A 25,815-nucleotide genomic window follows, 5' to 3' on the forward strand; every position below is an offset into this window, starting at 1 on the left:
GAGCCATATATTAGCGTATATTAGAGTCTGGACAGGGGCGGCACAGTGGATCGGTGGTTAGCGCTGACGCCTCCCAGCGAGAAGGTCTGGGTCCGAGTCCAGCTCGGGTGGAGTTTCTGGGTGGAGTTTGCATGTTCTCCCTGTGTTTGCGTAGGTTCTCTCTGGGTACCTCCAAAGACGTGGTCGTTAGGCTAATTGATGACTCTAAATTGACCCTAGGTGTGAGTGTGAGTGCGAATGGTTGTATGTCTCAGTGCTAGCCCTGCGATAGGCTGACGATTTGTCCAGGGTGTACCGCGTCTCTCACCTTTCACCCAATGCCAGCTGGGATAGGCGTTTGTGGTCTCATGTAAAGAACAGAATTTTATTGAGTTTCTAAACAAGAGATAAGAGCTTAAGAAGAGCTTAGGAATAAGAAATTGACCACTGGATCCTCACTAACACTGCTCTGCTGAGACTCAGCAGCAGCTGTCCATGTTGACCGGAGATTGTCGAGCACGTGGCACTCTCAGTATTTAATGCCAAGATAGGCCTGTCACAACAATCAATGAATCAATTAATCGCATGATAAATGAAAATGACCTGACAATTCTGCAGGCCTGGATATATCGTCATGTGCATGCAGTTTGTTTTCCTCGTCCCTCTCTCTACCAAAGAGCATGGATGACAAGAGGGTTCACTCTATGCATTGGTTTCAGCACATGGGCTTGTTGGTTCCATACATAGAGAAAAGAATGGAGTGAGTCTTACTGTCAGTCATCCTGCCTTGGGACCGCTAAGCATGTGAGCCTCATGAGAAGAAATTTGTCGCAATAAAAGGAATGATTTCAAAGCGAATGCCACAGCCTCAATGTGAGAACTTTTCGGTTTTAAACTGAATGAGCAAGGTGAGCCAGTATGTCGTATTAGTTTTTGAAAGTAGTGGCAACTAAGGAATACTACCCACTTGCATGCGCATCTGAAACACAACCATCCATTCCGGCACAGAGGTTTCAGTCCACCACAGGGACAGGACGCTAACATGCTAACCCTAACAGCCAGGCAGGGAAGGAATAGGTAGCATTAGCCAACAAATACAAGTTTAAAAAACAGTCTGTTTTCAGCTAACCCTGCCATAGAAACACAACAGTTTGGTACCAATATCATTGACATAAACACCTGTTGTCTCATTCTCAGCCCAGCAGTTGACTACACATAGCCTAAATAGCACTGTTACAACATAGTCATCGGATGACAACTTGGCTAGAAGATACAGCAGCCAAATGACTGTCATTAATTAGAAAGCAAGAACAAGCATCTTAAACACTTGACCTGAAAATATTCACATAAACTCACATCAGTACTGACAGTCCTTTATTATTGTTGTATTTGAAAGGGCATTGATTATTATGCCATATTATCATTACATTAATGAAAAAAATGGTCTCAAAATAAAGTTTACAATAATATTGTTTTTCAGCAATACTTCGTGGGACAATATATCGTCCGGCAATAATTTGTTATCGTGACAGGCCTAGCCGTGCATTTAGGACAAATGCTTCAGCATGTTGATGATGCTGCTGCCCTTGCTTGAAAGTACAGTGCTGACAAAATTGCATGTTGGACTGTTAAAGTCCCTTCTGGTGAAGTGAAGCCACACTTTTGATCATTTTAGTCTCACCGCAATTGTGTCTTCCTTGTTGTTCACCTGAGTGTCATGTGAGCATCACATGATGTGATTGACGTACTTTGACGTAAAGATTTGATACAAAAAGAATCGATAAGAGGAATAAGCATGAAGGATAATGATATCAATGAACTGAACCAGTTGGAACTGGTAAAGAATCGGTTCTTGATGCTCATCTCTATTGTAGAGCGTTTTTTGTTTGTTCTTTGTTTGTTTTTGTCGACTGTCTGACTAATATTGAGAGCCGCATAGGAGTCAGACAGACTGACGGTGTTTATGGTGTTGGTGTGGGGTACAGGCCTAGCCTATGTTCAAGCTTCAATTACCTTGCAGAAAAGCTTCCATCATTCAAGTCATTCACCCCTTAATGTGAGCCTCTTGAACTTTGTGGTTTTGTTTACTTTCTGTTCCTGTGCACTGGTTTTCTAAGGAGGGATCACTCACACCAACTCATTCCACACTGAAAAGCCACCATCAATGGTCAGGGTAGCAGAATGTGCAAGACACAAGGGCCACGACGCTCACAGATGGCCTGACACTGCCCAGCAGGCAACCACCAACTTGGTGCGTCATGGCCTTTATTCAAATGTAAACCTAAGAAAGAGCTTGACACAACCAAATATCAGTTCTTCATAAAGGAGCTGAAACTTTATGCAATTTATATAGTTAATACAATTCCTGTTTTGGCATTTAAAAACTGTTTTTAGATCTTTGAATTGAATTTTATTCACTTTACTTTAAAAACAACAACTTAAACACCAATGACAGTGTTCGTTTTCTGTTTTCCACACAAAAACTCACAAACAGAGGGGAGAACAGAGGAGCAAATGATGCTGCATGCATGCATAGGGACAAGATGCATATCAGCTGTTTTCTTTAGTTTTGTTCTTTTTTTTTTTGTCTAGTGCACTAAACCCATGCTGTTTGGAATCTAAACACGTTCCTGCCAAATCACGTGGAACCTGCTCTCAACAAATTATCTAAAGGGCTGAGAAAAGAAGTAAATTAGGTTCTTTTTGTCAAGGAGCTAATATACAATTTCCAGCTGATGTTTACAATGTCATACAACTGTGAATTGTAAAGTAACAAGCTCTCTATTGACCGATCACATGTCCTTCTTTGTCAGTGCTACTAAAATTTGTAAGATTTCGACTGGTGCTCATCCTGGGGTTTAAAGGTCAGGTTTCATCATTCCTCACTCTGAATTAACTCAGGTGGTGCTGACCCTTCTCATAGAGCTCTGATATAATTAGACCCAGGAGTACAGAGTATCCCCATCCTCCCAAAACACAGACGGATATATTTTCATATGTAGATTGCAAGTTTACCTTCAGGCAACACTGTCTTTTTTAACACAGTTATTGATGAACTGTGATGAACATCTAAAAATTGAAGAACACATGGACAGCCTGAGCCCCAGGAACAATGCTTTTGTTGTTGTATCCACATACACGTTGACTTGTATCTCCAAATTATTCTGACAAGACCTAATTTAAAATTCCCGTGTGCTGACTGCAGTAAACCTTAATAACCTCCTGCACCTCCCTATGTATCGACTGCAGTGTTGTCCGTCTAGAAGAGCCTCATGCCTGGTAGCTCCATCTTCTGCTACAGGGAAATGAGGAAGCGCAAGGAAGCACAAGGCTGCTTTGGTCTAATCAGAGAACCAGAGGCCAACAAATGAGGATTAATTAAAATGGAAAGTGAGGCTGAGCCTCATCCTGCATCGCCTGCTGGGATCCAAAATGCAGATCTCATAGCTTCCTGTGAATCTGCTTACGACCTCGGTCTCAGTAGTTGTTGAAAGGGTACATGCAATCTGGGATTTTCCTCAAAACACTGAGTGGACACTTCATTCAAATCTTTGATGAATCTTAAACATTTGGCTTCAGTTTGACAGATTTTGTTTTGTTAAATAACATTGACCATCTTGTGACAATTCAGTGTTCTGCTGGAAAACCTTTGGACCTGGCATTTGTGTGGATGTTACTTAGACGTGTAGCACACACCTAGATCAGACGAGACACCCCCACCCCATAACAATGACACTATAGATGGCAGCAGCCTGCATGCAAAAACAATTTAGGAACACAGGGGAGATCTAAACAATATTAGTCATGCAAAGTTTTCCAACAGCTCACGCTTGCATGGCCATGAATTTAATCAAAATCGAAATGTAAAAGAGTACCAGGCCAAAGCTTGCTAGTGGTGAAAGGACTGAAGCATAAAATGAGAACTGCAGGCCCGTATTACATACATTTCTGTATATAATATTATATAATAATCATAATTTTTATTTATTTATTTATTTATTTTTAATTAATTGGAATGTACACTGCAGCTTCAATAGGCTCCTATAGGCTTAAAATATAGTCTGTGTGCTAAGTGCATACTGTCTGTATACTGTGCCAGTAGTTAGACTCCTTCAAATCTTCGGACAAATCTACAAAAATCACATGGGAAGGCTGCCTTAGAAAACAGCAGCCTTTCAAAATCCTTGACTGTTGGCACCATATTTTTGCAAGAGGTGGAAGAGTAAGTTGTTGGTTTGCAGGTGTGCTAACAATGCTATATTACTTTGCTGCTTAGAGAGCATGGCAATTAAAGGTCAATGGAACAGCATTGTGTCAGTGTGCATACAAAATGAATATATATTCACCGGCTCACTGTTCTTTTGCTCTTCCCTGCTCTTCACCTTCCATTTTGTGTTGATCTCTACGGGAAGTAATTACTAAAAAGCAAAATGTCAAATTAATATTTAGAATGAAATATTTCTGGTGGCAGACTTTTTGAGACATATTTGCTCAAGAAAAAATCCCCAACAACTTTCGGTGGAGTCTAATACCTCCATCTCCATCTCAGTTGTGGAAGTCTGCTCTCACCTTACTTTTGGTTTGCCTTTTAAAGGTGTTTTCGTCTGTTCCAGTTGCTCACATATAGAGCTCCTGACAGACACATGGTAAAATCCGAGGGGAAGGTCTCTTTGGATGGGCGACTTTGCATTTTAGGTTGGGATGCGTTCACTGTGAAAATGTTTCTGCACCTGTTTGCAACAGCTGAATGCTTGAATAGTTCAGAAACAGCCTTTGAGGTATGTTTGCTCCCACTCGGCGGGTGTGCTGAGACCGAAAACGAGTGCTGCTGCAGCAAACACCCAACGAGTTGGACATGTTTGAAAACACAGTGTACCGAAAAGCCTCAAGTGAACACGGAACACTTTAAATGTAAAACTTTGCTTTCAAAGTTGTCAGAATTTAAATGGGGAGGACACGAATAGGTTATATATATACATATATATAACCTGCATGGATACCAGCACCAAAACTTTGCTCTTTTACTTACATCTTACATTAACAAAGAACACTTTGGAGACACTTGCTACAAAAACTCGTTTTTTGTTTTTGACACAGTTGACTGAGAGCTTGTACTTTTGCTTGATGACTTGACAACAAAACGAATAAAAATGCATGCCTCCTGGTTATAGTTAAGTTACTGAATCCTAAAGCGCCACAGAGCATCTCTTCTGTCTGGATTCTGACAGCGCTGTCAGTCGAAGAGTCAATTACGCTGAACAACAGAGGAGGTTGCAACAGGTTTAAAATTACGTTAGCCCATTTTGCAGTAGCAGAGGATAGATAGTTGGTGCAGAGACAGAACAGAAACAAATTGTGTTCTGAGCTCCCAACACATCTCTCTGTTTCAATCAGAGCTATTTGTTATGTTGACTTTTCCTTGATGACCCAAATGCAGACCTCAGAGACATAGGTAACATTTGTTTTTTGTTTTGTTTTTTTGAATAAATTGTAAGCTGGTTATGAGGACCAGTGGTTGTAGATGAGAGTGGGTCATTCAGTTTGCTGATTGCCGGCAGGGTTCAGGAGAGGAGCAAGGATAGCTGGTTAAGCTGGACAGACTTAAAATTGGTAAATGAGGCTCAACACCTGGAGCACACAGGAAAAAAAATGTTATTGAAATTGCCGGCAACACAAGAAAACACAGAGCTTGTGGCAGAGCTTCTAATGCGTTGTTGACTGAACAGTCACCTGAAGATAAACTCAATTAGTGAATGAAAACTGTTAAAACAGTGAGGTGTACATCCTTGGCTTAGTGGTTAGGCAACTAAACAGCCTTTTGTCTCCTGATGATGGGAATCATTGATGTTTAGGGAGCTGCTCTATTTCACACAGCACACTACTTCCTGTCACTTCTTGCATGTTTAATCAAGGGCGACATGATGAATACCTTTGAAGAGACTATCAGAAAGCCCTTGTTGTTAAACCTTTCTCTGCTAATCTCTACCCTGAATGGCAACACTGGAAACCTCGCATTAGCAAATGCTGGCTGTTATAGTGGATGGAGAACACTACAACTAGTCCTCACAGCAGGTACAAGTGTGCATGTGTGTGCAACATGAGGTCCATGTTAAGAAGGTTTCAGCCTGCAGTGCGGAGCGTCTCTGTTGTTCTGACCACAGAGGAAAGACCAGTTCGCCGGATGAAGGAGTCACTTCGTTCTCTGGATAAATCCCATTTCCCAGCATCGTTGTGCGGAACTGCACTGAAAAACAACAGCAGTACACAAGCACACCACTTTACCTTCTTTACCTTTCTGTCTATGATCATGATTTAGAAGATCATTCTCTCCTAAGATGACTGAATTGAATTCAACTGAAATGAGGTATACGATGGATTTACTGTCACCTGGACTTTAAAGACTTGTTTTTCAGATTATGTTGGGATGCCTCTTTAATAAGTACAGGCACTATGTGTATATGTACTTAGAGAGTGTGTAGTAGCAAACGTAAAGGGAGGGAGGTTTCCTCGTCTTTGCTACAGGGTCAAGCATACTTTATAGTATCCAGCTGTTGTTCAATCCAGAGATTTGGCTGACCAATGCATATCTGCCCATCTTTCCCTCCAAGCTGTGATAGTAATGTACTGTCCTGGAAACCTGCCAGCACTCAGTCTGTGTAGCGGATAAAAAAAGAAAGGGAAAAAAATCACAAATCCCCTCAGAGCTGACAGCTTGGGGATTTTACCACCCATGTTATTATTATTTGCACATTGCCAGGACCTGATGTGATCTAACGGTTACCTTGTTGACAAAAAGCTGCTTTTACGTGCATCAACCTGTTGGGAAAGCAGCTGTGTTCTTAGTTAAGGACTACTCCATAATTTATATGTACTCTCAGTACAGCAGAAACAGGAATTATGGAAATGGATTTTTTTTTTTCTTTTGCATTTGGCCATAACTTCAGGATGAGCTGTCCAGAGTGCCCATCATCTTCTTGAACTTGTAGAAGTTCAAGGAACTGCCATTCTTAAGATGTCAAGATAAAACATCAGTTACTAACAAAATGTACTTGTGTAAAGGTGAGCTTTAACCTAGCAGAGCATTTTAGTCCCTTGACAAAAGATTTTTTATTTTTTTTTCTTACATATACTGTACATTATTATACAGTATTTTTCAAAATTTTTACTTTGGATGTGTTCAAAACGTGTGGTACAGATAGATGCTTCTGAATTTGAACCTGGGGCTTTTTTCAATTGCATGCAGTGTGCATTTTCTCCATGTTCCTGGGCGCTCTGGATCGTCAGCTTCCTCCTACAGTACAATTGATTCTAATTTGGCTGTAGGTAGGTAAGTAAGTGTGAATGGTAGTTTGTGTCTGTGTGTTAATGTTAGAGTTGTGATGGACTGGTGACCTGTCCCCCACTACTGTTCTAATGTTAAACTGGAACAGTCTCCAGCGGCCTCCTGCACATAATGGATGGATATTCTCCAGACGCTAGAAAAATAGCCGTATTACTGATCTGTTTTGTTTTTGCAGAAACAAAAAAGTTAAAATGAGGAGGTTCTTTTACCTCTGTCACAAAAATATCCAACTAGTTGCATTTTGAAAATGCTGCAAAAGTGCAGTATTAGATTATTCAATCAATCAAACAAATGATCAGTCAGACTTTATTATATGGTGCTTTTTATACAAACTGTATCAAAAAGTGATCCACCACAAAGTGATCCACTATCTATCTTCTCCTGCTCAAGGATTTTAAGCTCACTGACAACTACTCAGTGGAAGTGATCACTCTTTATGAGTTTATAATTAAACTTTATTATTTTATAGTTTATAATTTATAGTTAATTCAAACATCTAACTCTTTCAATAATCGAATGTGTTTCTGAAAATGAATGTTAATCTTTACATTCCTTCATTGTGGGTTTGTTGTTTCCAAAGAGCAAAATACAAACAGGAGAATGTAAGTGGTTTTTGAACATTTATTGGAGAAAGGGATTTGTGGTGCAAGAAAAGTAATCGCATCCTGGGTTAGAAGTGTAATAGGACCCACTCTGCGTTACACTACAGCGTTACGTGAGGATTTAAGGCATTACGGCCGCCACACATGGCGCTGATCCAGCCTCAAATCTGTGGGACTTTCGTTCCAGCTGAGCGGAGGGATGGAGAAGCGGAGCGCCCAGCCATCAGCAGCACCGCGGCCAGAGCGCACCAGCTTCTCCACAGCTTCAGCGCGCACATCAAGGCAGACACGGGCTGAGTCGACCTAAATTATTTTAGTAGCGCAATTATCGGCGAACTCCCTGAGGTGTTCGGCAGGAAATTAACGAAGAAGGAGGGCGAAGTAAATTCCGCGACTCTGGCGTGACAGATGTTGGAAAAGTCTGGTTGAACGTAGGGAGAAGAGGAGGACGAGGACGAGGGTGAGGGGCAAAGCGTCCTGAACAGTGATGAGCACGTTTTCATGTTGGAAATGGAGTGTTGAAGCTGTTTGTTGCGATGGTTTCCTCGCTGGACATTTTATCTGGTAAGTTTAATTTTTGAGGTTTTGTTTTTCAAAACAAAGTAATCAAAGCACTCTTAGGGGCTTTAACAGTTTTGCGTGCAGAACCACGCAAAACCAGTTGTGTTCATGTTTGAGAGAATGCATTTATTCTGAGTTTAGAATAAGTAGGTACTTAATATCTGAATAGTGCGTCATGTCTTATTATGGGATTACAATAATCCTTAAATATCCACTTTTCTGCTGCTCGACCTATTCCATATTTTTGTTCTGTTATTAAAAGGGTTTCAGAATGTTTTACCAGATTTAATCCAAAGTCTATAAAAACAAACAAACAAACAACAAATTAAAAGAAGAAGTTGTTAGTATTAATGTTTTATAAAGGTTCCAAGAAGCATATAGTTTTTCCATCACATTAAGGTTGACCTGTTTTGATGATTATGTATTAAGGCTTCTTATTTCTTTCTTCTTCTTCTTCTTTTTATTATAACCAAATTCCATTCTTAAAAGCCTGTTACATTTGGGTTTTCAGACACTGACCTACATTAATAGTATTATTCTTGATGTTTTTTTTGAAACATCTTTCTTGATATGTAGAAGATATGCTATTAGTATGACTCTTATGTTTGGCCCTGTTTTCATTTGTAGTTTGTGTGTGTCTGTGTTTTTGTTGTTGTGTAGTTGCACTGTCTATGTGAACCATAATCCTCACAATACTTTGTTCCATAAACCTAAAAAGGGCCACAGCAGACTGTGTTTTAACTGCAGGATTACAGACAGCACTAACTGCAGCCTCATTTCCCCCTGGAACAGTGTGAGTCCTCTGTGAGTGTGTGCATTTATGTGAGTGTGTGTGCATGCAATGAATCAAGATGCTTTAACGTCACCGTAGCTCTGATCAAACCTACGTTTGTCACCCAAAACTGTGTACTTTCCAAACTTGGCTCCTCGCTTTCGATTTGATTATCACCAGAGCTGCAGTGTGATGTAAGCCAGGATCAGCATTTAGGGAAGGGCACGGAGGTGAGCTTAGACCAGCAGCAAACTCTTCGTCCTCTCTTCCTGTCATAATGAGGACACACATCACATCGGTTGTGGCGCAGGAGGAGCAGATCACCATCAAGGGAGCACCAAGGATTTGACGCTTGGGACTCTGCCAAATGGGCAATTTAATCAGAGGGCATTTTATGCACAGGAAGTATGTCAGTCTCCTTGTTAGGAAATGATTTATCTGGACTGTTATATTGGGCAGCAGCTCCAGACCTCAATTGATTTCAGCCTCAGGCAAATAAGTATATGACAAGTCTTTAACTAGTTTCTCCACTTTCACTGCATGAAGTCTGTTCTAGAAATATGAAACGTGTCTTGGAGTGATTAAACAGTGCATTTTATCTCGTAGGTGAACACTGTGGTTTTTCACATTGATCTCCATTGTTCTGGCAGTGTGGCCATGATATGACATTTTACAAACAGACATTTTGAACTGTTAAACATTGCCATATGTTAGATTTGCGTTTGACAAGTAGTTTTTTACACCAATTTCCAACACACTTGTCAGTATTATCGAGTGCAGTCTGGAACTAGGACAAATTTATTTAAGCATTTATTTAAGGTATTTGAATTAAGTTAGATAAAGTTATCATAACAGGAAGACTCCAGAGATATATCTGAGCTTCCTGGCGCTTTTTGCATATCCCCTGTTTATACTGATGGAACCATGATTTAACTTCCTTTTGGGCTCTTTATGTATATGCTGTTGTCACTTTGTTCTCCTTGAGTATCATCTATGGCACCTGAAAGTCAAGAGATTAAAACACACACATAAAAAATGAATAATTCCTATAATCATTCAAGTGATTTTTAATTATTCAACTTAACTTAATTATTCACAATAATTCATAACATTTTATGATTTTTGTATCTTGATCAGTGAAAGCATAAAATAAGAATATCTTTATAGGTAAAAGGTCATTTTTTACTCTTACTTTCACCATAAACTAAGAAAAAATAAACCCAATTTATTATTCAAGAGGACAACGGCAGGAAAGCTGGTGAATGAAAAAACATATGGTTGCACCTTGCACATATTTTCAATGAAGGAGCTGAAGGCCTGGACTACAAGGTGGAGATGAAGGATCTGTGATAATTGTTTTGTACTTCTGCAGTGCAGATTTTTGATAAATGAAAAATCTTAGACAGAAATAAGAATACTGTAAATGTTGGGTTTGGGGTAGCTAAGGGTCTGGGCCCCAAGGGCATTTGTCCACTTTGCCCAGTCAGTAATTGAATCTTGGCTGTGCTACTAAATCAAACAAAAATACCAAAACAAAAACAGTAACACTTACACAAGGGACAAAAATTTTATTTTTATTATTTAAGTTCCTAGTCTGTGCGATGGTATTTCCAGTGACACACAACATAATCTGAGTTTCACCTTAAACAGACACAGCAACCTTTAAAGCAGGAATTGTTTGTCCAAGTCAACTTTTACAGATATGTCTGCTCCTTCCATTATTCATCAACTAAAAGGTGTAATGAAACAGCCTACCTTACAGAACAGCAAACGTCTGTGTGTTTTCTTATCTACTGGTGACTGTAGTTTGAGAACAAGGCTATGACAGTGTCTTTGAAAAGCCATAAACCTACAGGATCGTACTAATGGATCACATTATATAACATGAACCAGCTTTGGCTTCTTTCCAACAGCAGCTCCTTAATACCAGTCTCAACAAAAGCTAGAGTTGTCTGGGATAGATGCATCTGAGCCCTCATGAGATTAACATCACAGCTATATATTCAGTACTTTTTTCTTTTTGCAGAGGATAAATATATGAACCTTTTCATCTTAGTAAGAAGTGCTTTTGAAGGGATTGCACACAAAAATATCTATCGAGGGCAGAATCTGTAGTGCACAACACTTTTGAAACCATCATGCACACTAGCACTATTCAGGCCACATCGTCATTTGAAATCCTTTTGTATCCTTTGTAAATGAATAGAAAGATCAGATGTTCACTGCCACTGGAGACATAGTCAGGGCATGAATATGAAATGTCACTGGCCCAGGGCATGTGTCAGCTGCAGTCTTGTGTTGTTTGGCCATGAAAAGCATATCGTTTCTTTCACACTGCGAGTTTATTTTTTTTGTTCAGGTTGAATTTCCTTTTCCAAAATGTGTGTGTTCTATCCAGTTGCATTCTATTTATTTATTCATCTGTGAGCTGTCAAACTTTTCCATATTTGAAACCTGACTGGGTTAAGCCACACAAATGGTACATAAGCAGGAAGGCTTCAAGGATAGGAACTAAAGAATTTCTAGTTAACTCCTATCTCCAACAGAGAGCAGAGCACAGGCAAATCCTGAAGCATTTCTATTTGAAGCACACGTGACTGTCTCCCACTCAGAGGGTGATAGATTATGAGTGTGAAGGTACCAAATTAAGAAAGGACATGTGTCACTCTCAGTGTGCGTCTGCGTTTTTATGACTGAGGTGTTCTTTTAATCTACTTTTACAGTCAGCGAGCGTACATGCAGCGTCTTTGTCCTTTATCCTGGGCTGTAAAGTTGATGAGGGTTCCAGTGGTGCTCATTGTAGTGCCTATGTGTCAAGCAGTTTTGTTAAGTCAGAGTCAGAGTCAGTTCAGTCTTTCATGTAAGGAGAAGAAATTCACAATTTCAAAACATAACAGAACAGGTTCAGTGTTTGGATGCATCGGACCTCCCTTCGCTTTGCACTGGTCTCCAGTCATCTCTTGCCATCGTTTCACACTTCCCTCTGTGACAAGGTTAGAACTTCTCTATTAAGCTCTATTTTTATTCACCCATCAACTTCCATCACCTTTTGCGCGTACCACTGAGTACAATATCTTGGCAAAGGCCTATCATGCAGTGACAGATAAAATAGCAATTGTAAAGGCCATCATTAATAGGCTGTCCGTTCAATTATAATTTCATCTCCATGTGTCCATTTTCCATTTAACCAAGGTCATGGGGGCTGGAGCCTTTTCAGTGTGCAAGAGAGACATGTCCATCTTTGTAGTGCTTTAGTCTAAAATTACCAAGGGATTAATGCAAACTAATTAAGGCAATGATGTTACTGTTATGCAACCAGGTGACTTGGAGGGGTTAAGGAGAAGCAGTGAGACGATCATGTCCTTCTTGAACACCTACAGCTCCTGCTGCCTGATTTAGATCCTTGTGCCGTCATACTGTGTGTCAGAATGCTTTGTGAAACTGAGTGTGAGCTTTTTGTGACAAGTGACCTCTCTTTCATTGGGGGTTTAAGAACAGGCCTTTTAAAAGAATGCTGCATGCAGTTACACACTACTTTCAGGCAAAAATATGATCTAAATGAATGCAGCAGGAGCCAGATATTTTGCGTTCTTCTACTCAAAATCAAACACGGTACACATACAAGTTCTATAAGTGCAGGGTGAAGTAAGAGACTTTGGGCCAGATACTGTGTGTGTATAAAACTGCATGCAAAACAGTGTATTGGCATCAGTTTGCACATTTAAAAAGCAGAACCGGGCAGCTCAACAGCCAGCCTCTTATATATTACATTGAATGAAAAAAAAACATGAAATAAGTAAATAAATGAACGGAGTGGGCAGGTCATTGGACGATCACAAAAATAAACAGAACAGCAGATTAACTGGAAACAAAATAGGCCTACAGTATGGAATATTTTTCTTTTTTCCATTTTTTGGTCATCAGTGCATTATTTAAATGTGGCATCTCTGTGAGCATTGTGCTCTTTTAGTTGGCAGTCCGTCACTGGGCCATGTCTAATAATTACATATACATGTTTTTTTTTTTTTGTGTTAATTTGCCGTCTCCTCTTCATCTGACACCTTTGATGTAACAAATGTCACCTTGCGCTTGCAGTCACTCTACCCTCCAGAGTCTCAATAGTGCATGGAAAACTGTCTTTTACATACGACTGTTTGCACCCGCTGTCATTTACGAAATCAGCCTTAGTAAATCACCCACAAATTTCCGTTCCAGCCCACATGCAAAATTAGATTGTGCACACAAATTAGTACACGCAAATTGAGATCTTAGTAGACTTAGACCTGTAAGTCAAATGACTTAGGCAATTATGCTATTAAGCTAATAAAATGTAGCCTTGTAGTCTACCAAATTAGACCAGGAAAATCAATTTCTTTTGTGGCCTTCCTTTGTAATGTATGTATTTATTTTTACTTCAGACTGTAACTCCTTAGCCTGATGGCCACCAGGACTTCATTATGAGGCATTTTTCAAGCAAAAACTAGCACCCAGTTGGACTAGTTACTTATTACACTTTATGTTTCTGCATCAATTTGACGCCTTAGCTAGACCCCAACACCGTAGCCTGATGTGTACCTCCCCAGAAATGTACATCACGGTGATATAGACCACAAGAGCTGTGATTGTTCTGCTTGGCAGTGGCACATTTCTGCTTTAGTATTTCCAGCTTCTTCTCCATCTCCTCAATTTTATAATTGATTTTTTGGATCAATTAAGATGGAATGCACAGAAGAATGATTGATTGAGAAGGTCCAAAGGTACAAGCATTTATACAACTGGTTAATGTGTAGCTGTAAGATGAAAGTGAAGCAAGAAAACAAGAAAGAAACAAAAAGTTATTTGGGTGGCATTTTAACATCTATGTTCAGACAATGTGATGGCAGTCGTACTCGAAATTAACATAATGTGACTTAAAGAGGGTTCAGGGTGGATGGTTGGGTAAAAAAAAAACAAAAAAACACCAGCCTTTGGCTCAAGTTTATTTTAACTATGAAAGTGATTGGCTCCCAACATTTACCAGTTTACTTTAGTTGCCTAAACTTAGCCATTCACAGTGGTGGCAAATCAGGAAATGCTATTTTTGGACTAAGGAGACACAGCATAGTATAGCAGAACAGTGGTGAATCAGGGTCGAAAAACCTGAAAGCAATAAATAAAAATCAATTACTGAACGTTCACTAATAATTAAATACAATTAAAGAAAAGCATCACTGCTGTGTTTACTTGCAGTTTTATTCAGTACACAGTGCACATTGATTTAGAAGAGTCATGTAAGTTAGACAGGAAAGGCAACTAGATCAGCTGTTCTATTTTTGAAAATATTTCTTCCAAGAGTTTTTCCCAATGTGTCTCCCTCAGGATGTAAATGTTCCATAGATCTTAATGCCTGGGGCTTCTGGCTTAGGTCCTCTTACTTACTTAACTACATTAGTTACATAATGAAAAATTACAAACTTTTGCATAATAATTATTTTACTTTTGCAATTCAGGGAAACTTAACCAAGAGTAAAAATTCAAGGAGTCACAAGAGGAATTAAAACCAAATAAAACGTACCTTTGCCCATCTTCAGGGTATACTTTCTCCATGTTTTATGTGGGGAGTGATAGCAGTGTGTAGATGCACAGGGATTGGTAGCAGATTTGAACATTTGGAAGTAGTGTTTGTTGCTTTTATTCCACTCTGACTGTCTCAGCTGTAGCAGGTTAGCAGGTGGGATTGTGGAGCGGCCCCATCAGACTGGCATGTGGGCCGGTAAGTGTGTCAAAGAGGAAAAGCTCCACCTGCAAATTGGTGAGGGGAGATTATGGAGTTGATGACTTCTCTGTGAAAGGAGAAAAAAAAAATCAACAATCATGCATTACTTGTTTTGTTTGCATGGCATTATCTATCCTCATTTCTACTTTAAAAAAATGTTTCTAGAAGGGGGTTGCAGACTTTCATGTGACTGGTGGGAGCTTGGAATTTTCTTTTTCCCTACACTTTTTTTAAAATTTGATTTCATTCTTTCTCTTTCAAAGATCAGAACAATCGACTCCAGCTGCCTTTAGTTTTGTTTGAGTGCAAATTCAAGTTTGCTTTCAAGTGTTTCAATCCGTCTCCAGCCAGGTAACGGCCAGTCAGTCTTGTTTTTAATTGCAGATCAACCCTAGTCAGAATATAAGTTGCCCTGTATTAGTCATCATTTTATGATCCGTGTTTTACATGTGACCTGTTCCAGGTTCAGAGCCCTCTGTTTCCCATCAGTCAGCTCCCCTTTAACTCGTGACCTCCCATCATCCCTCTGAAGCACGCTGATGGATCCAAAGCATCATTTGTGTTAGCTGAGACGACCTAATTTGTCACATCACATAGGCGCTGCACTGAAACTAATTCCCTTCTCTCATTTATTTGTGCTATTATTAATATTGCAGACAGTGCACTTTGCATGGTGTCACACAGTCCTTATGCTCCCCCTTGTCAGAGTGAGGAATTACAGAAGAGCACTTTACCACACACACAGTCTGGAACAAAACCGATGTGAGTGGATCTGCCACTGTGACCCACTTCCACCACACATCACTGGTGCAAATAGGTTCACTTTTTAATATGCAAACATTCTTATTTTACATGGATTGTCTTTACATTGACACCACTAATAATTAAAGTAATAACCCAGTTACAATAAAATCTATGTGAGCAGCGATGTTAATAATGTGTATCTGTCCTGGATCCAATTTGGAATTTCCTACTTTATAATCCATTCAGTGCTGTCAATAAAAGTGGGAAAAACACATTTTTGTCTTTTATATTCCACATTGTACAGTGGACAAAACCTCTTTGTGCAACAGGTAATAACTAAAATCTTGCTTCCATCTCACCTCACACATGAACCACAAGGACAGATTTCCAGAGACTGTAACTGAACATAAGCAGAGGAAAATATCAGTTTTTCTGGGTCCCTTCTGAATGTCACCGCTGTTGTGCTATGTGCTATATCTCCATTCATGGCTTTTTAAAAACGCAAAACAAAACCCTAATCATCAAGCTAGGCTAAATAATAATAATAATTAAAAAAAAAAACCCAAAAAACAGCAATATTCATAACATTCAAATGAAATAATTAAAAATATAAATGCATTGTATTATGTCAGCACAGAGGCAAACAGTTAATATAATCCCTTTGGTCACAGGCACAAGCCCACAGCCACACTGGCACAGAGTTTTCTTTATCTCTATTCCACATGCCAGCTTCAAATATGCAAACAAGCAAACACACTCTGACTTGGCCATATTACCATTCAGGGATCTTTTGTTTTTTCTCACAGTCTTTTACAAAGTGATTACAGCAGAAGTGGATTGCTTGACCTCAATTGTCAGCAATATGTGCAATCACTGACATGAATTATGTGAAAACCACCATAAACTAGATGGCCATGTAACAACAGATGTCCACCTGTCAAACCTGATTTGGAAGTTTTAACTAAGGATGTTGTTTAAACATTGCAGTTGAGTACAATCAGTGTCCCATGTTTACATATTTAAAAAGTTAGACTGATTTGTTAGTTGAGCTGTCTAGAACTAAATAAGCTACAATTCAGTCAGCAGCTATTGCACATATGTTTACAATTTTACAACAAAGATATTGTTGTGAATATATTTGTGGAAGTTTTACAAGACAAACTGCTTTAAAGTCCCATCCACATATTAAATGACTCTCTTGTCATGCACCGTTTGTAGCTGACAGTTGGTTGCTAGTGGTTGTGTAGGAAACCACTAAACATTATCCGGTCAAAGAGGCATAACTTAAAAATATTGTGTATGGACCAATTTAGATCTATTTGCAGTCAATGCTCTCTATTTGAAAAGAACATACCATCAATAATATACAGTCACCAACACAGCCACTCCATCTAAGATCACCAAGCACACTAATCCCAAGCTAACATGGAGTAGGAACCAAAGCTGTGAATGGTGTTTCCCTGCGTAACATTTTGGGAAATGACTACAATCAGCTCAAAGCTAAGATTAGATCATCTAGAATGTCTTGAATTTCATAAAAATTACATGATCTCTTGTCCCAACAGCAGGAAATACCCTGTGAGAGTCGCTGCTAACTTAAGAACTTGTAGCCTTTGTACAACTAACGTTCACTTACGTCATCAGAGAAGCATTGGTTAGCAACTATTTGCAAAGTCATGAGCTCATGGCTGTTAAACCATTCCTGAAATTTGTTCATGCAGATTCAAGATGTCTGAAAACTGATATCTTGAGAAGTCAGTATTCAGTTACTTTAATGTTTTTAAAAACACCGTCTAGTTAATCACCAAAAGCCTCAGATTTACTGAGCATTAACTCTATATGATAGTGAGAAAAATACTCAAGGTTAAAATACTCAGGCTAAACCACCCAGTGCTTGTACTTCTGTTCCTGTAATTGTTCACATTGTTTCAAAAGCTGCATTTGAGACATGCTGATTATTTAACATAGACGTGATTCCTGACATGATGTTGTTCACAAGCTCTTTCCGAGAAAAACCCAACAGTGAAAGCGCAGGAGACTTTTGTTTTCCTTCTATGCACCCGACAGCTGTTCTGCCAGCAGACCTTTTAATATTTCCTGCTTGCATGCTGCTGCTCTCAGGGGCCATCACACTGTAGCAGGTGCCAGAAGCTGTAATAAAAAAAGAAAAAAACAAGAAAGTCACACAAACACATCTCCACCACCACCCTAATCAAACACACTTTTAACAAAGCACACACACACACACACACACACACACACAGACCCAAGCTCATGCTCATGCTCTGTGATCCCCACACTGTTGTTCTGTTCCATTCGCTTTAATTGGATATTTGAGCCAGGCTGTTGTCTTTCTGACTGTGACAAGCTAAAAATAGCTCTTTGACGAGTGTCAGAAAACCCAGCTAGGCTCAGATTGTACATTCTCTGTCAGATGTACTACTTGGCGCATAGGGATTCATGGCCTGGGCATCCAAACTTGAAGGAAACGTAATCAGAGATTCTATGAGATCATGATCCTGGTTAAGGCACCTGTTGTAAAGTTTTCACATAAAGTTTTCATCTCAGTAATTGCACTGTCTTGCACATTTTGCTGCAGGTCTCTTAGTAACGGGGAGAGATTGGGTTTTGAGGAATTGCTGATAGGGTGAAACTTGAAAGAGGTAAGCTCTGAGAGAGAAGTCTCTCAGAGTCAGAACTAATGAAGCCATAATGTTGACAAGAAAAAGAGCCCAAGTTAATTGAGAGTCATTGCCTCTTCCTTGCTCCTGGCTGTTACAGCAAGACGAGTCACTGCTCTCTGTAGTACTTTGTTGAACATGATGGTGGGAAGAAAAATCAAGTCAGCAGCTCAGTGAATGAGATAAACAGCAAAAATGTTTTGTTGAGGTTGAGTTGTTAAATTCAAGCTGAAAGCAAATCCAACAAGTAACCCTTCAGTTACCATTATACAAATGAAAAACAATGATGATATGTCAATGAATATGATACTTAGTTGTTTTTTGATTTCACCAGTAGTTTGATAATCATAATGATTGCAGAAGCATAAAAATATGATTTGACTAATGATTAAACCTGCAGCTGTGTTCAGTCTGAGAAGAAAGTTGAACATGGGGTGGCAACTGGCCACAGACTGATGTAAGGCGATAAGGGCCCAAGCTGAGAGACTTGATGAGTTTTGTCTGATGACAGAGCAGAGACGACAAACTGTGAGCAGTCGGAGAAGTTGAATTATTTCAAACAATTATGTTTCAGTGGGAGCTCACTGCTGGACTCTTCCAGAGAGCGGTTACATCCCATTGGCATTAATATTGTTTGTATTTTGGCAGTAAGACCATTCTGTTAGGTAAGAGCTGGCCCCTGCTTTAGGTTAGTGGATATTTCTGACTTATGCAAAAAGGCTTTTTGCAGGGACATCAAATGGCAGCTTCATATTGGCCTGTCGGGCTCTGCATCACCTGGCCAGAAACCGGCAAATTAAGCAAATTAAAAAATAAATCTTCTCTCTTTAATCAGAGAGAATTATTAGACAGAAAACAAACTGCCGCATATAGAGAAGGAAGGAGCTTTGATTAGTGGTGGTAGATGTTACAGTGTTTTTGTAATTTCACAATACATGTTTGAAAACTGAAAAAAGCAGAACCTCAAACTAATTTAGCATCAACTACTTCACAATCTTGAAGAAAATGTCGAGTAGATGAGGCAGATTACTTCCATGTTGTCTAGTGTTGTCCCTCTTTAGCCTTTTATCGTCCGGGGAGAAAGAAATTTCTGAGAAAATTCTGAGGGTTGCAGTTCATTTTGCAGGAGAGTCATTGGGAAAATGAACATCAGACGTACAAGGTTTGTATAGGATTGCAAGTAAAAAGGCTATTACAGTTAATGACTGTAGACGGGTGTGTGTTCATAAAAACTGAATTATATTACGAAAAGTGCCACAAGTTTCTGTTAGTTTTGGTTCTCTGCGTGACTTAAACGACATCAGTAATGGCTCCTCAAGTAACAGTTGCCAGCCCTAAACCGCAACAAGTGGTGCTGTGAGATAGAAAATAGTTAGCGTAATTAACGCTGTAACACGACACTCATGTGACCACGCTCCACGCAGGGCGAGAAATAGATGGGAAAATTACAAAAGCGTTTATTCCCTCACTTTCTAATTTGATGGATGGGGTCAATCCTGGTTGCAACTCTGGGGGTGTGACCTTTGACTGGACTGTAGCTTTATGATGTGTGCAGGGATGCAGAGGGGGAGTGTTCCTGAGCCCTGATTGGCTGGAAGGGCTCAGCAACTGACATGCCCACCAGCCTGAGATATCACACACCTGCCAGTCTCTGTCTCTCACAAGTTAGCTTGGGGGGGGGTCAACACATTGAAATTGTGAACCCTGGCCATGTATCACACAGAATGGAAAAAGGAAACTAATACTGGTTCTAAAAGCCAGTGTTTGTTGGTGATAACCAGTTTATATACAGTTTATTTTATTAATTTTGTTTAAGAGGAGAGATGCTGAAAACATTTAATTATAGGCGAGTACTGGTGTCTTCTGGTGCATCCACAGTCTGGTATATCGGTCTAACACGAGCATAGGTGCATAAGTGTTGAGGTTGTGAGTCAGCGCTCCCAGCCAGCCAGTAAAAGAGCAGTTTGCATGAAGAACAGGGACGAGACAAAGACTGTAGAGCACTGGACTGCTGGCGACTCTGCCACTCAGACGAGAGACTGCAGTGAGGGTGGGTCCACACTCTGGAAACTGTCTGATGGTGAAGAGTGAGAAGCTGAAGCTGCTGCAGGTCAGACCCAGTTTGGCATTTTTAAGCATTTGGATCGTACTTTTCTAGTGTAATTCTCATCCTTATTTTTTATGAGAGTAAACCTCTGCTGTGTGAGGGAAGTTCATGTTTGGTGGTTTGAGATTCCTGTTTAGCTGTGGGACATGTTGAGAGTTGTTTCTTTGGCTTTGAAGCGCGTAGTGTAGTAGCTCTCTGCAGTGCTTGTTGTAGAGGAAATATATAATTTATATCACTTTCTTTTTGCAGCTAGCATGGTGAGAAAGTGGCAGAACAATTTAAATATGTAATATTTTGCTGTGTAGCATTTTGCAACAGTGGTTGCAACATTTCCTCTACAGTTTCCATGTTACTTTCACTCTTCTCAGCAACATTACTTGTTTGATGCATCTATAGACTTTATTGATCCACCAGGGAAATTGCTTGGTCACAGTACCAAAGTTGCAATTAAATAAATAAATAAATAAAAAAGACACTCTTGAAAAAATAACATAAAATACTGTTTATTTTATAGGCTTTGACTTTTTTTCTTTTCTTCTTGAATTGTGCCACTGCTAACTAATTTTAGTTAGTTTAGAGGAGCAACAGTGATACTTACTGTTTTTGTTAAACATTATAGCATTTTATTTTGTCTGTCGTTCAGCAAATTTATTTTACATGCAGCTATGTTCTTTACAATTGAATTAATAAAAATATTTTGGTCTGGGTTTTTTGGAACTGTGTCATATGTGCATTTAACTGTAATTAAAGAGTTGTTTCTGTGGTGTATTTTTTTCTAAAACACTCCACTGGAACCGTGACTTCTACATGCAACATTAGACGGATTTACAACTTAATAAGATAAAAATATACAGTACTCTTTAATAAGAGGAAAAAGTAACGACATACATCCAAAAGGTCTTTCATACAAAGGCTGACACTGTATTGTTTTAAAGCGTACTTTTGTTACTTATTTGATATATAAACAGGTTTTACTTCCAAAATGTAGCATATCATTCTCTTGCCAGATCAGATTATAGTTAGTGTGCCTGTGAAAAAAGTGCTGAGCTTCATCCCACCGAGGTCTCATCTGCACTCTCAGAAGCGTCGCCCATGAGGCTAGGCCCGCTAATACTTTTTTTTAGGGCAGATCACATGTGGACACTTCCACGGTGTTAAGTGCAGTTAATGGTCCTTTTGCAATCTTTGGGAGGATAAAATGTACTGAGTAAAAAGTGAGACATATTCTTTGATAATCAGTTAAGCAGGGATTTAGTTTTTTGTGATACAGAGACGATGGCTGACCTCGTCAGTTGCGACATCTGCTTTGCATTGGACATACTCTGCTACCCCAAAATATGCACTTTTTGTTCTGTTCCTCCACATGTTAAATGTCAGACTTATAAAATGTACCAAGGGATGACCAGAAATTAATTGTGGGACGTAGTTGTCATGTTATTTTAGAGTGGATCGGTTTGGGATGGTCAAACTGGGTTAGTAAAATACAAAGTAAGATAATCCTTTTATTCCACAGTAGGGGGAATTTGCAATATAATCCTGACTAAGTAAAGAAGAAGGGTTTGTTTTCCTTCCATTTACGTTACATGCTGGTACCGAGGTCACTTGTCTGCAGGTAGCCAGCTGCCGCAAAATTAATCATTTAACACCCAGGGCAGTACGGGCTGCTCAGAACATTGTATTTGTGCTGGTTTTTAATGCATTTAGTTTGTCCTGGTTTTCCATCAGTGGGAAAATCAAGCTGATGAGATGAACAGAACAGGGTAAACAGATCTCATGTCTATTTCATGAAATGCTGAAACTTGTACTTAACACTTACTGTGCTGATGCAGATATATAGCTTGAGAACTGAAAAGTTGAGCTTCTGGATGCTTAATTAAACATCAGTTTTAAAGTACTTTGTAACTTTTTTTTCTGTCTCTCTGTTCTGTTCAGGCCACTCTTAAGGGAATGTTGTTGACAGAAAATCATCGGTACAGAGGACTTAACTCAAGTCTGATCCCTATTTGACTGCCACTGGTTATGATAATCTGCACTCCAAGACTGAAACGGTATGTCATGTTTGTTCCCATTTTAAGGAAGTGCACTACACATATGTCTAATATCTTGTTACATATCTAAACTGTTAATTGTCTGTGTTTCTTTTCAGGCAGGGGATAAGATGTTTGTGGAGTCAGTCGTCCGATGGGGGGCATGGAGCATCCTGCTCCAGTTTGGACTGGGTGTATCTGGCGGAGGCTGCCCTTCACGGTGTGTGTGTCGACCTGAGGCTAAAGAAGTGATCTGCTCTGGCAAACATTTAAATTCAGTGCCAGAGGGCTTTTCCGGTGATGCCAGGCATTTGGATTTATCTCTCAATAAGATTAAGACTGTGGGACGACGCCAATTCCCTGGGCTCTTTCAACTTCAAGAGTTGGACCTCACTGATAATATAATCTCTATGATTGAGGTGGAGGCTTTCCAGGGCCTACAGAATCTTAGGACACTTCGACTTAAGAATAACCGTCTCAAGATAATCCCAGTTGGGGTGTTTTCTGGCCTGTCCAGTCTGCGGTTTCTAGACTTGAGCCAGAATGAGATTCTGGTTTTCCTGGACTATTCTTTTAAAGAAATGGTAAACTTGGTGACATTGGAAGCTGGGGAGAATGACCTGGTGTTCATCTCTCAGAGGGCCTTTTTTGGTCTGCAAAATCTACAGGAGCTCAACTTAGACCGCAGCAACTTGACCTCTGTTCCCACTGAGGCATTGTCCCAGCTTCAGAGTCTGACACGTCTTTGCATGTTACGCCTCACCATTTCTACCCTGCCCAACAATGCATTCCGAAGGCTCCACCGTTTGCGCAGCCTCTTGATTTCAAACTGGCCAGCATTGGACACTATGGCTGGCAACAGCTTGATTGGTCTTAATTTGACCTCGCTTGTCATCAGTGGCTGCAACCTAAGTGCGGTTCCTTACTCAGCACTTCGTCATCTGGTTTATCTGCGCTACTTGGACCTGTCCTACAACCCCATCAGTGTTATCCAAGGTAACCTGCTAGGGGACCTCCTGAGACTCCAGGAGTTACACCTAGCAGGGGGCAACCTGCTACGAATAGAGCCGGGAGCCTTTAGGGGACTGGCTTACTTTCGTATGCTTAATGTGACATCCAATCAGCTCACTACTCTGGAGGAGAGTGTCTTCCACTCTGTTGGGAACCTGCAGGTGTTGCGATTAGATGGGAATCCCTTAGCATGTGACTGCCGACTTCTCTGGGTGGTCCGTCGCAGATTGCGATTGAACTTTGATGGACACCAACCCACTTGTTTCTCTCCAGATGCAGTGAGACAGCGTGAATTCAGAGACTTCTCAGAGAAAGAACTCCCAAGGCTGTTTACTTGCCGGCCTGCTCGTATTATGGACCGTAGGCCGCAGGAGGCGAGAGTAGAAGAAGGCACCACAGTTCTCTTTTCCTGCAAGGCTGATGGAGATCCATTTCCGTCTATCACCTGGATCTCATCCCATAAGAATGTGGTGGCTCCAACAGGACGAATCAGAGTTTTACCGAATGCTACTCTAGAAGTGCGTTTTGCCCAGGTTCAGGATAGTGGTACATACCAGTGCCTGGCAGGAAATGCAGCAGGCAATGACAGCCTGACTGTTGGTCTGTATGTAAAAGGACTCCCACGCAATCGAACCATTCCTTTCTACACTGAGGAAGGCTGGGTAGAGCCCTCTAATCCCCAGGCTGCAAATTCCTCAGCTCAGATGGCCAAGCCATACCCGTTTGATGCAAAGACCCTAATCATTGCCACCACCATGGGTTTTCTCTCTTTCCTCAGCTCGGTGGCAATCTGTTTTGTCTTCATGTTTTTCTGGAGCCAAAGCAAAGGTCAGATCAAGCACACAGCAACTATAGACTTTGTTCCTCGGTCTTCAATGGGCGGAGGAGGGGATGGAGGTGATGGTGGCAGGTTTACTATGAAACTTATCTAAAGCCTGTGAAGAGGTGAAAGAGGTCGCGTTGACTGTGAGTTAGTCTGCGTTGAGGAGTCAGACAAACTTGAGACACTAGAATACAGAGACCTCTGTTCAAAGACCTCTTCAGGAGCCAAATCAGAGACTGTTGCGCTTGTGCCAGTGCACTTCTAATTTTAGAGACGGTCTTTACATCTCAGCAATCACTTGACTGTGTTATCTAACTAAGAATATCTCATGACCCTGAAATAGAACAATGTTTGTGGCCATTGTGGGCCAAGCTGTTTCACGATTGTTGTGCATTTTTTTGCTACTTGTACTTTGAATAACCAAATACTTAGTACAGATTTCTTTTGTATGTAGCATGTAATTATAAATAGGTTTATTTTCACGGATTAGATCAGCAACACATAAGGACGGTTTGAATTCAATAATCACATTTTCGGAACATGCCGGTGCTTGTTTAATCATCCATGTTGCACTAATGTGCTCACTTTTGTCTTCACTTGCTGACACAAGCCAAGTAATACATTTGCCCTGTGACCCTCGGGTTCCTTTTCCCGCTTCAACACAGGTGTCAAAATTTACTGTAAGACATGTGAATATATTATAATAAAGCTTTTGATACATGCAATAGATGTAGGAATAGGTTAGCCAAATCATCTATGATTCTTTATGGTAAAATTTTGAACATTTTAGAGGTTTGTAGCATGTTTCAAGTTTTCTACACTGAAAGCATGTTTTCAGTATGGGTAATAGTTACGTTAATAATCCAAGGGACTGATAGCATAATGTACATAGGAATGTATCCTTTCCCATTTCTTACTTAAAAAAGATTTTTTCAGATCTATCTGTCTTTCTTTTGTTACATATACAGTGAATTTACCATATGATTACCTTATGACTTTACATTCTATCTGAAGATGATATAATTTCCCATTTTTTATATTCAAGGAACCACTTTTTCTATTTTTTACCCACATAATACACTGAAAAATATGTGCCTCAGTAATATTATCCTCATCGACAGAGGGAATGCTCACCTTACCATTGCTATCGCATAAATTTAGGTCAAGGGCATTTGTGTGTGCTCTGCTTTATTCTGTCATTTTATCTAGTAGTTGGGATTAGTGTCACTGAAATATGTCATCTTGTTGTGGGTAAACTTAGTAGAGGCACTGCGCACAACGTGGTGCTTTATTAAACCAGGAAAGGAGAGTGGAAGTGATGAACACACGTCATGGACATGTCCCGGTGTTTTGCGATATTGTAAATTTTCATTTTGTATTTTATGTCATTAAATGCAGATATTTAAACCTG

At 40.0% G+C, this 25,815-nt stretch overlaps 1 protein-coding gene across 2 annotated transcripts; it reads left to right on the top strand.

The window, feature by feature from the left end:
• The first annotated feature begins 8,083 nt into the window (after positions 1-8,083).
• On the top strand, positions 8,084-25,815 carry lingo4b (leucine rich repeat and Ig domain containing 4b). Of its 2 annotated transcripts, none has more exons than XM_047597835.1 (3): positions 8,084-8,487; positions 22,476-22,591; positions 22,690-25,815. In XM_047597835.1, exon 3 carries the CDS (start codon positions 22,702-22,704, stop codon positions 24,511-24,513), a length of 1,812 nt encoding a protein of 603 aa, XP_047453791.1. In that variant the 5' UTR covers positions 8,084-8,487; positions 22,476-22,591; positions 22,690-22,701; the 3' UTR covers positions 24,514-25,815. The 2 variants fall into 2 exon arrangements, with proteins under 2 accessions (XP_047453791.1, XP_047453792.1); XM_047597836.1 differs by lacking the exon at positions 8,084-8,487 and adding an exon at positions 20,135-20,546.

This window comes from Mugil cephalus, chromosome 11 (genome assembly GCF_022458985.1).
Source record: "Mugil cephalus isolate CIBA_MC_2020 chromosome 11, CIBA_Mcephalus_1.1, whole genome shotgun sequence".
NCBI classification, from domain to species: Eukaryota; Metazoa; Chordata; class Actinopteri; order Mugiliformes; family Mugilidae; genus Mugil; species Mugil cephalus.